This window comes from Conger conger, chromosome 4 (assembly GCF_963514075.1).
Source record: "Conger conger chromosome 4, fConCon1.1, whole genome shotgun sequence".
Classification (NCBI taxonomy): Eukaryota; Metazoa; Chordata; class Actinopteri; order Anguilliformes; family Congridae; genus Conger; species Conger conger.
Window position 1 is genome coordinate 29,589,817 of NC_083763.1, and position 13,840 is coordinate 29,603,656.

The window sequence follows — 13,840 nt, forward strand, 5'->3', positions numbered from 1 at the left end:
CCATTTTAATTCTCAAAGTTTTATGGTGCAGAATATTTTCAGTTAAATAAAGCAGCGTGAATTCAATTGTCACAGAAGGTCAAAGTGCAAAAACTGTTAAAAGACGATGAGCACGTGTATTAATAATTGTTAAAGGCTTTAATGAATCTGAATCAAACATTGGATTGTTCCCCTTCACCAGTTTCATTCTTTCAAAGGGCTTGTTCGTATTGGAAAGAAGAGGAGTAATTGGTGAACCGTATATTTGACAGCAATGGCTTTACAAAACAGCTTCCAAAATGGCTTCTCCAGGACACAGCTCATTTTCTGCATGAAATAAGTGTGTTCAAGAAAATACTATGGAAAAATAATACAAATCATATATTCATTTTAAACAATGTAAAATTTGGCACAGGTCACACAAATAAAATGTACACCCAAACAGGAAAGAAAACACAAAAAAACAATTAAATATGACAACTTAAAATGCACAAATATTAATATGGATACAAAAAGGGCATATCTGATTTCTAGGATCCAGATTTTCTCCAATAATGTGGTTTCTCCAGATTAAATGTGCAATGATTTTGGAATGGGGATGCCCTACAGTGGCACTTTATCATCGGAAGGCAGGGGAGAGGGTGCTACGTTAAGTACAGTGCTGTGCTCCACCACCAGTAGTCAATAACCTTGAGTGAAGAATATTCTAGCAAGAAGAGCTCCGGCTCAGCATCCTTTGCCAATTGGCACAAGCAACGTCCCCTCAGGCTGTGGTCAGCATTGTGCTTTTCTTTTGACGCTTTATATTTATTAAGAATAACGGTAGCAAAGATGGGGAAAATGCCTGCCGGACTCCCAGTTCCAGTGTTTAGACCCCATTTCACAAATAGTGCATATTAAATGTGTAATTGTGCTGACTCGTTTCATGTAGTATGCACACCAATTACATACATATATTAATCCCCCTCCACTCATTTATTCTTAGACATTATGTTCATATTTATTTTAGTCTTGATAAAGCTCATCTGTCCTACTTGTTTTATTTTCAATTTCACCAGTTTCCATCATGAAAACAGGTTTGTAGACTACCAGTCTTATTAGCATGGGTGCGTACATATTAGAATTATAATGATATAAAACGGTTGACAGTGTGATTTTTATTACACTTTTCATTCCTAAAACAGTCCAAGCCTTGGACCTGTTGCCCAATCGTATCCATTATAGTTTGACTTTACATAGTATAAATTGCTCAACGCCCGTTTAAAAGAAAAACAGATCAATCAGCTGAAAAAAGAATAGGAGATAAAAGAATTGCACATAAGCCATGGTTGGCTATTTCCTGAACGTGGCATCGAGCAGTAAAAAAACTCCATGCCACAATACTGAAGGCCTATTCAAAGGCACCTTCAAAGGTGTCACTCATATTAAAACACATACAGGTAACATACAGAACATGTACAGGTACAGGTACATAAGTACAAGCAGAAACTTGAAGATATTTTACACCTAAAACAAAATGGCTACTCGTTTCCTTTTCATACAATATTCTAAATCACAAAGTTTTGAATTCATATGAGAATTTCTGTGCCTGCATAGATTAAATCGATAATTTAGTGTTTATCAATTTATGTGAAGCAAAGATACTTATAAATGTTAATATTTATCTATTCAGTATCCATCATAATTTGTATTAATCATAATAGAAATCTCTTTTGCTAATTATTTTTCAATAGTAGTGTGGGCATGGGGCATGAAGTCTCCATTTTGACTGTCCTTGACAGTCTTGATAAAGCTCTTCTATCTAACCACTGATTTTATAAGTTGTTGCTGTGAAGACAGTGGGGAGAAGACCACTGACCAGTTCTCTACAAGCTGAACCCTGAAACAGCCAGGTGCTGGGCCTTGTTCCTGGCTTCAAAGTATGAAGTGTCCGTTTCATCTTCTGGCTGAGGGATGAAGGGCATGACCTGGTTCTGGAGGTTTTCCCAGTCCAGGCCTTCAAAGAGAGCATGGCCCTTCAGCTCTGAAACACATTCACACCAAATGTGTCTGTGAAGAGCAGTCATTGTCAATGAATAAGATATGAACTCAACTGGTTCTACTGGCAGTGTGGCAGCCCTAAATCTCAGGCAAACTGCTAAGTATTGATGGATGAATAAAATAAATACCATAACGTATGCACAACATTCTGGAGTTGATATCAATAACCAATATATCGACAATATATCATTAATGAATGCTAAAGCGCGCCTCTTGGAAATTTTATTAAATATTGGATGGCTTACTACAACAGTTCCACTTGGAGTATGACTTCCAAACTTCAAAGACTAGTAGATATCCATTATCTGAACCCGCTTATCCCGATCAGGGTCGCAGGGGGGCTGGAGCCTATCCCAGCATACATTGGGCGAAAGGCAGGAATACACCCTGGACAGGTCGCCAGTCCATCGCAGGGCACACGCACCATTCACTCACACACTCATGCCTACGGGCAATTTAGACTCTCCAATCGGCCTAACCTGCATGTCTTTGGACTGTGGGAGGAAACCGGAGTACCCGGAGGAAACCCACGCAGACACGGGGAGAACATGCAAACTCCGCACAGAGAGGCCCCGGCCGACGGGGATTCGAACCCAGGACCTCCTTGCTGTGAGGCGGCAGTGCTACCCACTGCACCATCCGTGCCGCCTGGTTAAGAACAGCCACACTGAAAATTAGGTCAAATGGATCATTTATTCAAAAATGATACAATGCAGAATTTTGGTCTGGCCAGAAAATGACCAAAAAGGGTTGCATATTCAATCAAGTAGTTGGTAAGGTGGAAGGTTTCTTATCAAAATGAAACTTTATGTAGTTCAAAAGGTACAAATCATACTTATGTAAAAAATTTGCCTTGGCATGTTATGATCAGTTTAAAGAGAAGCGTAATTCACAATAAAACATAATTTGATTATTTCCTACATTAGAGCCACTTGGTGTATGGTATCCAGATTTGAAAGACTAGTAAATATCCTGGTTAAGAATGGTCACAAACAAAAACAAAATGAAGTCAAATAGATTATTTATTCAAAAGTTATACAATGCCAAAGTTGGGTCCGGCCAGAAAATGTCCAATCAGGTAGAAAGTTTCCAATCAATATGAAACTATATTGATTGAGCACAATTGGTTTGGTCAACTCCCATAACTGGTTGATTTTTCACGTAATGACCCTATATAGCTTTGTCGTGGGAGAAGGTGGACTGGCATGCCGACAACCCGTTTGAGGACAATTAGGCACATTTTCAATTGCTCTGGGTTGTCTGTCTGCAGGTTGTGGGGGGAAAATGACAAAAATGTTTTCATATTGCTTTCGCCAACTACTTGAGATTGCACAATTAAACAGGAACCCATTTCAGTCCTGTTGCTTTCAGACATTTCTCTTGCATGTAGTACTATTAATGCTGGAAGCCATTGTGCTTTTTCTTTGTGCACAGCATCTTCAGATGGCATTAAAATGGTTTCAAACACACGTACAACCACAAGAGCCATAATGACGCTGTACAAGCTGCTTCAGTGTCGCCTGAATTGTATTATCTGCTTTAAAAGAACCCATTGATGCCCTCACACAAGCCATTGTGAAGCTGTCAGGTCAGGAGAAACTATTGCAAGCATCTAAAATATCCTTCCTTGCATAAAAAACCTGGGCCAATTGAAACTTTCGCTATTTTTCCAGAAAGTGAAATGTGTTAAATTACAGCTTACAGCTGCCACCCCCATTTCACAATTTCTTTGTCCCTTTCACATTGAAGACATTTTACCTGAAACATCTTCAGCAAAGATGTTAAAACTGCACACGTATGTGTGTGTTTTAACCTTTGCAGGAGCCAACCTCACCTTTCAGGCCAGCTCTCCTGGTCATGTCCATAGTGAGAAGGATCTCAATCGCATTCCTCGCGTTGTGAGACAGTTCCTCTTCACCGTCTGGCCATGGGACATCTGAGAGATTTAAAAAACATATGCATTCACATAGGCTTCATTGACACTCCATGAAACATCAGGAATACATGCGCATGGTTAGTTCTGGGCACAGGGAATTCCCAAAGCACATTATGCTGTGGTACTGTTCTCAGAATAGAACATAGAATCGCCACAATGTTCTGCACTAGGGATTACATGACTGGTGCTCTTATTCTTATCATTTCTGCAGGTAGTCATTTTAAACAGCCACTTCCTCAGCACAATGGGCCGGGCCGTATTAACCAGACTCCCGGGACAGCAACATTGGCAATGTTGTCGGAAACTACACCTCTGTTGAGAATGTTCTGGAACACCAGCTGCGGAGTTTCATCGTTGAAGGGAGGTACGCCGGTCAGGAATTCAAACAGGCAGACTCCTAGTGCCCACCAGTCCACCATGAAATCTAAGGGGAACAAAGAGCTATGATGTCTTTTATAGATGCTGCATAGGACACAGGACAGAGAAATGTTAGACTGTGTGTTTAATTTATGGCGGTCACAGCAACAGCGGTGTTCCCCACAGAGTTAGGTAAAAACAGCAGGGATAAGTTTAGTGAGAGATGTGGGAGAATAAAACAGCCCATATTTACCATGGCCTGAATAGATATACTATTAATTAGGGATGCACGATATTGAGATTTTGTCCTAATATCACCCAGAGAAAATGACAAAAACAAAGAAACGGATCATTTGCAGTATATTTAAACTGTAAACTATGCTCTGTATAGATATAAAGACAAAATAGTTAAATGCATCATGTATTCTTAGGAAAACCAATTCAAAAACTGTTCTCCATGTTTGACACCAATCGATCAAGTGTTGCAAATTACATGTTTTTTGTTGTTTTCACTCGCATCGGGGGAATCGGACTCGCAACGGACAATCTTTGCATCAGCCTGATACCAGTAATTTCATTTTAAGCCGTTATCAGGCGATACAGATACAATGCCAGTATTATCGCGCATCCCTATTACCAACGGTGAAAGCAGGTAAAATAGTTCTGCTCGAAACAAAACTATTTTTCACAGACTTTGATTCAGATCCCAATTTGACCACTTTTATTGATCCTTTTGTGTTAAACAATACAATTACATTTCAATTACATATTCAACTAATATTCAAAATTCAAAATATTAATCCAGCCAGTTAAAATGAACATAAATGTGATGTTGAATAATGGCTACTCTCATTTCAAATGCTTTTAAGTTCATTTATCCAATGCTGAACAATACTTTTTTTTTTTTTCTTTTCTTCTGGGAGACATTTTTGTATAACTAAATTCTGAAAACGGCTCACACTCAACATGGTGAACAGTGCACAGAAAATGTTTTTTACTTAAAAAAAGAATCAGTGGTTTCCAACCTCTGAAAGCAGTCAACCCCCCCCCCCCCCCAGCTGGACAGAGGGCAGAATAGTCAAGCCATCCGAAGAGAAAATATAGAATAGCAAATTCTGTCTGCTGAGCTCATGTTAACTCCTGCCACCACTTCCTTTGGGGCCCAAATGCGAAAAACATGGGGAGAAGCATAAGCAGATGAAGCCATCAGCACATGCGCCACGCGGTTTAACTTCTCATGGCAGCCAAACTGGCACAACTTACCGCAATTAACAATTCCTGAAACTTAAAGAGAGGGATTGTTAAACAGCTTACCAGGGCATGCTGCAGTCACAATATGCCATTTCCTATCGTACAAGTACAACAGAGCTCGTCAGTCAGCTTCGTGCCATGATATTCTGAAAGGTATGAAGGTTTGAGGCTTTGGGGGATGGGGGAAATTGGTTAATCGCCCACCACAAAAGATACTGTACATGGCTCACTTTTGTGGGAGTTGTTTGCTGTGATTCTGTCGCTATAGTCACAATAATGAGCAGCCTCCCCTTGCAGGCCTGAATACTATGACAGACACACTACGTAACAGAGCCCACGACAGGTACGCCAGAAACCCTCCTCTCTCGCAAGACTATGTAGGAAGTATATGCCATCAGCTAGTAATGATTAGTGATATACACTGACAGAGCACTTTATTATATACACCTACTTAAGTATGCGATTATCTAATCAGCCAATTGTGTGGCAGCAGTGCAATGCATACAATCGTGTTGATACGGGTCAGGAGCTTCAGTTTCAGTTTCACATCAACCATCAGAATGGGGAAAAAATTTGATCCTAGTGATCGACAGTGGCATGATTGTTGGTGCCAGACAGCCCGTCTGAGGTTTGAGTATTTCTGTAACTGAAACGAAAAATAAAAAACATCCAGTGAGCGGCGGTTCTGTAAGCAGAAACACCTTGTTGATGAGAGAGGTCAACTGAGAAGGGCCAGACTGGTTCGAGCTGACAGAAAGGCTGCGGTAACCTATCAGTCAAGAAGAGGGGAAGAAATGGGTGTTTGACTTTATGTAGATTTGAAAGTTCTATTCACAGACGTTGGCTCCAGGCGAAATGGAACAAAACTTTTCACCTTTGGGTGGCAGTGCATGGCTCTTTTTTTCTTTCTCGCAAAATGCGGTGGGATGGCTTAATTACATTTTGGTTTCTTTTTGCAATAGGACTAATTTCATCTATCAAATGGAGATGAGATATTCAGCTTTATAACAAAAAATGTGATTTAGTGTCGATTACCCCTTTAAGCTTTGTCCTGCACTAACGCACTTGACTGATGAACATGAGAAATAGTTCATGTGGGGCAAATAGGTTTAAAAAGATTTCAAAATGAAACGACCAGCACTAAAGCTGCAGTATCATCGCTGAAAACTGCCAATGTTGAAATTGTCTCTCCAGAAAATCAATGAGGTAATGCTTGGAAAGCAATTGGATTCTTATGGGAAGTTCAACAGAAGGCCACAGTAGTTTTGAGAATCAGCAAAATGGAGCATAAATATCACAACTATTACTCTACAATGCTCTCACTTGAGGAGAATTTTCTCCTGAAAATGTATGTGTGCCAACTGGGAAAATAATTTGGAGCACACCTACAAATGAGACGCATTAGTGTGCTCCTACTTTTTCTTCCAACTTCTGCTCCTTGGAAACAATGTTTTTAAACTGCTTTTAAACTCTGCATCCAGCAGAGTTGCCAGAAATAGTAAGGTATGAATGTAAGACAGGAGAAGTCTGAGACTTGAGAAAAAAGGGAACAGGAAGCTGTGGTCACTCACCATGGGCTTTGCCCAAGAGAAGCTCTGGAGCCAGGTAATCTGGTGTACCCAGGATGGGTGCCCCTTCAACAGGCACGGGCCCTCTGCGGACACTCTTTGGCGTCCTGAAAGGGGTGTGAGAGGTGGCCTGCTGTGGTGTCTGAAATAGGCAAATTCCCCTGTCAGTTCACTCATTAACAAAGCCACAAGAGGTGACGTGATCAGGTATAAAAGTTATTGCCCATCACAATGCAGACTATGGCCAGAAGCACAGCAGGGCAAGGCATATACAATACATAAGACTTTAACAAGCCATACAATTATACCCAAAAATTGGGGGTGGGGGGGATAACCTTTAAATTACCATGTAACATTAATACACTGCGATATTGCAATATTCTGCCTGAGCGTTGTTTCCTTCCTCTAACCTGGAAGAGAGAGCTGCTGGAGCTGGTCTTCCTCCTCTGTACAGGAGTCACCGTCCCCGACAGGCTGTGGAAGGAGGGTGAGGCGGACATGTCCATCACGTCCGCAGACGCCAGGCTGAAGCGCGAGATGGCAGACACGTTGGACCTGTCGATGGAGCTGCAGTAACTCCTGAACACCACCACGTTGCGTGGCTTCAGTAGAGCAGGGGACCTCGGGACCCCACCGGACGGCAAAGGCCGAAACCCGGGCAACTGCTCCCGATTACCCCAGCCCGCCTTGGGGGTGCCCCTCCAGGGCGCGACGGCGGGGCCGCCCGCCCCCTCGTCCGCGTCCTCAAACGACGACGACAGAGAGCCGGCCTTCCGGGGCGCGGCCTGGCGGTCGCCGTTGGAGAGGGCGGACGTGTCTTCCAGAGAGCCGTCCGAGTCGAGGCTCAGGCTCCTCCTGGGGTCGTCCTCGGGGGAAGAGGCCAGGCTGGAGTCGGCCGACGCCCCGTCACCCTTGCAGCTTGGGTCCTCCAGCTCACTGAGCAGGTTCTTCGCCACGGGGGCCGAGGCGGCTTGGGGCGGCCCTTCACCGAAACCGCCGAGCTGGACGGCCGCAAACACCCCGGTCAGGCCGCTGCTGGAGCCGGTGGGGGCGTGGCAGAAGCGCTTGCTCTTGCCGTTGCTCTCCCCGTTCGCCTCGCTGCTGTGCTCAGGACTTCGCTCCACCTGCTCGAAGCCCCTTTTCAGAGCGGAGGTGGCCCGGGCGGGCAGCCGGGCCTCGGCGGTCTGGACGACGGAGGGCCGGGGGTGAGCAGATGAACACTCTGGTTTGCCGAGCGGGGAAGGTTTCCAAGGCAAGAGGCTCGGAGGGCATGCTCTCAGGTCCAGGTTGCCCAGAGGAGCCAGAGAAGAATCACGGCCGGGTTTTCTAAAACCCTGCACCTTTTCCCCGGGTAGATTAGAGGAAGGAAACGGATCACCCACTTTGTCAACTGCATCTCTCCCGTGTGGGTAAGGAATATTCTCGGTCTCTTCAATTTCCTAAAAACAATTTCAAATTAACAATAGAAATTACCACAGTATTTTGTTGTCATATGTGACATGCACACTACTCCACAACATGATTCCAATCTGTACTTCTTGGTGAAGAACATCTACAGAAAGAGAAGTATAGTTGAGATTTCAATCTTTCCAAGTTCCCCATCACAGCACTGTGTGATAGTTTGTATTACCTCTATATTCATTCCAAATAATATTTTTGTATTATACAAGGCTTTCCTTTCCATTGTTTGCAAGGCTTTTGGTCTAGAACATTATGGGCAAGTTTCACTGACACACATTAAGCCTAGTTCTAGACTAAATTCTATTTTGAATAGAGGTGGTCCAAACAGAGCTGAATTTAGTTCAGCACTAAACCTAATTTGTCTCTGAAACCTGCTCTAAAAATGCCGACAGTATTACCCACCAGCTCATCCTCCCAAAGGGGGCTCACACAGTCTTCAGACTCCGTGGTAGAAGGGAAGAGACAGGATTGGCTACTGGCGCTTGATGTTTCGATCCTCTTCCTGGAGGTGAGGAGCCTCGGTGTCAAACTCCTGGCCAGAAGACCAGGACTGAACGTACTGCTGTGGGGGTCTGACCAAAATGCAGAATTTACATCATAATTTTTATGAAAAATATTTATATACGTAAAAAAAAAAAATGTATCACCAAAAGTCCTGAACCCTTTTCCATACTGGAGGAGACATTTCCTCTTGTTGCTTCCTTCTGGAGGCTATGTCTCATACTGCCAAACACTCAAATATCCAAAAGCAGGCTTAGTCTACAAACCTAGTTTCCAGCAGGGATACCATTAACATTCAGTGCCTTCCAAAATTATTTAGACCATGGATAAAGATGGGAATAGATTCATCAAATAATACAAGTATTATTTATTTGAAAACATTGCTCAAAGCAATTGGCATAAAAAATGTTGGGCATACAAAATAGATCATTGCCCATTATATTCCTTTAACACAGCCTTCTTTGTTCATCTTTATCAAGAACATGAATACATTTGGAGGGGAGTGTATTTAACTTTTATTTTCCACAGGTTGTAATGAAAACCGTTCTGAAATATATTTCGCACAAGAACACTCACAGCACGCGTGGAGCTTTCTGTCGGCGCAGATGGGGGAGAAGAAGTGGTCCTTCTGTTTCATTATCACAGGTGAGAAGAAGGACCTTCTGCGCTGCTCCACTTTGCCGCAGGACATGGGGCTGGACACGGCCGAGGCGCTGCTGTGACGCTTGCCTTCCACCGCAGGAGTGTTCTTTCAGAAAAGGAAATGAGACGACGTAACCAAAACATAAGAATTCCCTGAGAAGGAAACTTTTATTTCATAATTTCATTTATTTCACATCTGCGAAATCATAATTTTTAGCATACTTTACATTTGAATCTATTGAAAGTGAAAATTGTACTCACAAGACCGAGGGAGCTTATCAATGACAAGACTTGACCAGGAGTACGGAAATAATCTTGTTTTGGCTTCACTAAGGAAGGTGTCGTCAGGATATCCACAAGATTCAACTCTGAGTAAAATTAGGCCGATAAATGTATAAATTAGCAGCTCAAACAGTAACACTCTTGGAAAATACTTTTAAAGCATCTTAACAATCCACAGCCAAAATGACCGTAGTTGTCCATATTGTATTATTATTTGATTGTCTTAGCAGACATAAGTGCTGTGCATTTATTTCAGCATAATAAAAAATACATGTATATACAAGTAGCAAAATACTACGAACCAAATGTCATTATTCCCAAATCAACACAGAACAGAATTCCACCAAGCCCTGCCCCATTCAGGGTTCGCACATGTAATAGAATCAGTAGCAAGTCGTGCGAAGATGGGGGCCTACTCTGATATAAAATCCAAAACTTAACACCAGCCCAGTTGCTTCAGAACCCACCTCGATCAAGCTTGACTTTGGAGAGGCCAAAATCTGTGAGCTTGATGTGTCCTTCGTTAGAGACGAGCATGTTGTCTGGTTTCAGATCTCTGAACAAAGAGATGGGATTTTAAAAAGGTAATAATCCAGCATCCATAATTTTTAAAAATCATGTAGCCTAAATATCCATTGTCCATGTGATTGGACAAACAAGGAGGTCATGTCCATATACCTGTGAATGATTCCGTGCCTGTGCAGATAGTCCAAAGCAAGAGCCACCTCTGACACGTACTTCATTGCCATGTCCTCCTCAAAATATCCATAAATATGAAGAAGTGATTTAACATCCCCACCAATAAGATATTCCATCACCTGGTGATATTAAAAAAAGAGAAATAGGTTAATGTTCATAAATAAAACCTACCAATTACACAACGATAATACTAGCAGAGTATAAACTATTAGCAAAGTAATAAACATTTGCAGCTAGCTACAACTGGAAAAACTTTTAGAAAAGGGTGCTGCAATCCAGGTTGCAGGTTGCAGTAGGGTCGGTTAGTTTTTGTTTTCACCTTAAAATAAGTGAAATCCAGTGAGGTACCAGTGTAACTGTTAATGAACTGCTTCTGTGGATTACAGTTCTGAGTAACCAGGAAAACCAGCAGCTGGACCCGTTGTTCACTAGAAACAGGGTTGCAGACTCCGGTTTTAGACTCACATGAATAAGACGCTCTTCATTTCTTGGATGTGTTAGTTTAGGTCTCACTTACCAGATACACTTTGGTGACCGTCTGAAGAGAATAGAATAAGTGCACGATGAAAGGACTCTTGCTGAGAGCCAGTGCATCTCTCTCGGCCTTCATCTGATCTGTCATATTTTTGTCGACCATATCCGCCTTTCTCACCACCTGAACATAGACAATGTTATTTGTAGATAGCTAAAATACAACCCACTTCAAAAACGTTTCTTATGCTGGCTAGGTTGCTGTAATATCGACAGCCTACCACTGGAAAATTATGTCAGCTAACTAAGCTTCAAGAGACCATTAGCGAACGTTAAATAGCAATCGGCTAATTAGCCAACTAACAGACGAACAGTTGCCTACCTTTATTGCATAAAGTCTCGAGTTTAATTTTTTTCGTGCTAGAAAAACCTTTCCAAAGGCGCCTCTGCTGATAGGCTTCAATACAATGAAGTCCTCAATTGTTGGAGCCCTGGGAGCTTCATGTACCGAACTGGTAGAGAGTGCAGAACCGTCAGGGTTTTCTTCTCCCTCCATAACTTAGCTCACTAACGTTAGCCCGTTAGCTAGCAAGCGACAACCAGCTAACATCAAAATGAAAAATTAAATCTATTTCGGATGGCGCACAACAACTAAAACAGTCAATTTTTAATTCGAATAAAAAGGGCACCAAACACTTATTCTGCAACCAAAACAACAGACAGCTGACTATAGGGATGTTTTGAAAATTTGAAATCCGCTCCAACTTGGGGGTCCTACGACGTGACGTATAGTTTGCTGAAAGCCTGCCTGATATTTAAATCGAAACACATATTATTTATTTATTGATTCAATTTCGACTAACTGTGTAAAATATATATTCATTAAATTAGAACTTTCATAAATACAGGCGAAAGCCATTTCTGTGCGCGCGCGCGTGTGTGTGTGTGTCAGAACAGGCATCAGTTTGGTCACCCAACCCAATTTCCAGTTCTGAAATTTTCTTGCTTTCTCTTGTTGTACTGCGTCTGATTCATTCGGATCACATTTGGTTGCTGTTATGATGAATGGATTTTTATAACAATATTTTTTTTAATGACAACACTTAACAATAATTATTAAAACTATATTGTTCAATTCAGTGATGGTATGATAAACTAGCGGCACTAGTCAAGAGAACAATTGGTATGATACATTATTATCGTTGCTGTTTTTTCTTGTTCTCTACCAATATCTCAATGAGGCCATTTTAAGTTGACATTTGCAGTTCTGATCCCTAACAACAGAGTAGTTCAAATAAAAAGGTATGTTTTGCCTGCAAGTCTATTGGATGTAGTTTCTATTTCACTTAATTCAGTGTGTTAATAATAGAGCATATCTTATTCAAGTGAAATGCTTCAGCTTACTTATTTCATTTATTTCCCTTTAATCAATACTTAAATATTATTTATCCTACATTATAATCACAATTCAAAAAAACGTTATTTATCCACAGTGGGCAATAAAGAAGTAGGCATAGCACAGTATAAGCAGGAGGACACATCTCTATAATAGACACTATTGCGCTATTGTCTTATTGAACAGTACTCAGTGTCCTGTTGCTGAGTACAAAATCCATATGCCAAAATGTGTGCAATGTGTTCCAGTCAGAGGAAAATTCCACAAACAGAAGCTTAGAATCCGATTTTGGCCTCACAATGTGTTTGGACGGAGTCCAGCATGAACAATTTTGGATCTTTACCCATCTGCCAGCCCAATACGCAAACTGGACTGGATCTAACTGAACAACTGTGACCTTTGTGATGTGATCCACCAGCGTCTCTCAAATGCCTCCATCAGAGTGGTGAGAGCTGCTGGTCTTAGATCATCTTGGTTCATCATCTCACCTAGTTAAATAAAGGAGAAATAAAAAATATAAATGTTTTAACAGTAGGACCTTGGGGCTTCCATTTTTGGAGTTATTATTGAATACTGCTTCTCATACAAGTTCTGGTGAAATATTCCATTCATAATAACCATAACCATGCTCGCATAACTACATTAAAAATAGACTATAATGCATTGATTGACTTTTAAATTCTGTTTACCTTAGTCAATCAACAAAGTCAAACTCCTTCTATATGCTTATTATCATCAGAATTGGTAACCATACATAATGTGGGCAGACAATGACATTGCTTAACACAACAGTAATATTATATTTAATTTGTTTCATTAACTTAATATAATTGTTTTCTGGCTGATCACAACATTTTTGTTTCTTTTTTGGCACATGTAGACTTTGATTACATTTAAGTCTTTTTCAAACTGTGGACACAAGAATGTAACTATCATGAAATAATATTGTTTTAAATTATTGCCCACATGCTCTGTATTTACAGGACAAAATGCAAAACAGTATCTCACAACTCCATTGCTCTGTACATCGGCCGAACTACATGTTCTACATGTTTAACGGTGCAATCTACAACAGGCCTTACAATGTGCTATAATACAAAACAAACAATATGCTTGAGGTTATAAAAGCAGTAAATAAAATATTAAATGAATACACCCTCTTGCCACCTGCACAACCCGCGTCTGACGTAATAGTATTTCAACCGGTAGTAATATCTGAAAAGCAACTTTTAAAAACAAGATCAATGTAAAATGTTG

The 13,840-nt window shown here is 41.2% G+C and overlaps 1 protein-coding gene across 3 annotated transcripts; it reads right to left on the minus strand.

Annotated features, from left to right (window-relative positions):
* Positions 1–119: 119 nt before the first annotated feature.
* Positions 120–13,714, minus strand: mastl (microtubule associated serine/threonine kinase-like). 3 transcript variants are annotated; one of them, XM_061237351.1, is made up of 14 exons: positions 13,592–13,714; positions 12,927–13,071; positions 11,234–11,371; positions 10,696–10,835; positions 10,485–10,573; positions 9,997–10,103; positions 9,670–9,841; positions 8,995–9,164; positions 7,542–8,570; positions 7,135–7,273; positions 5,576–5,596; positions 4,266–4,379; positions 3,854–3,955; positions 120–2,002 (listed from the first exon to the last, which is right to left on the minus strand). In XM_061237351.1, the coding sequence occupies exons 3-14, from the start codon at positions 11,351–11,353 to the stop codon at positions 1,845–1,847; spliced, it is 2,361 nt and encodes a 786-aa protein (XP_061093335.1). In that variant the 5' UTR covers positions 11,354–11,371; positions 12,927–13,071; positions 13,592–13,714; the 3' UTR covers positions 120–1,844. The 3 variants fall into 3 exon arrangements, with proteins under 3 accessions (XP_061093335.1, XP_061093333.1, XP_061093334.1); XM_061237349.1 differs by lacking the exons at positions 12,927–13,071; positions 13,592–13,714 and adding an exon at positions 11,570–12,487; XM_061237350.1 differs by lacking the exons at positions 5,576–5,596; positions 12,927–13,071; positions 13,592–13,714 and adding an exon at positions 11,570–12,482.
* Between the last annotated feature and the right edge of the window lie 126 nt (positions 13,715–13,840).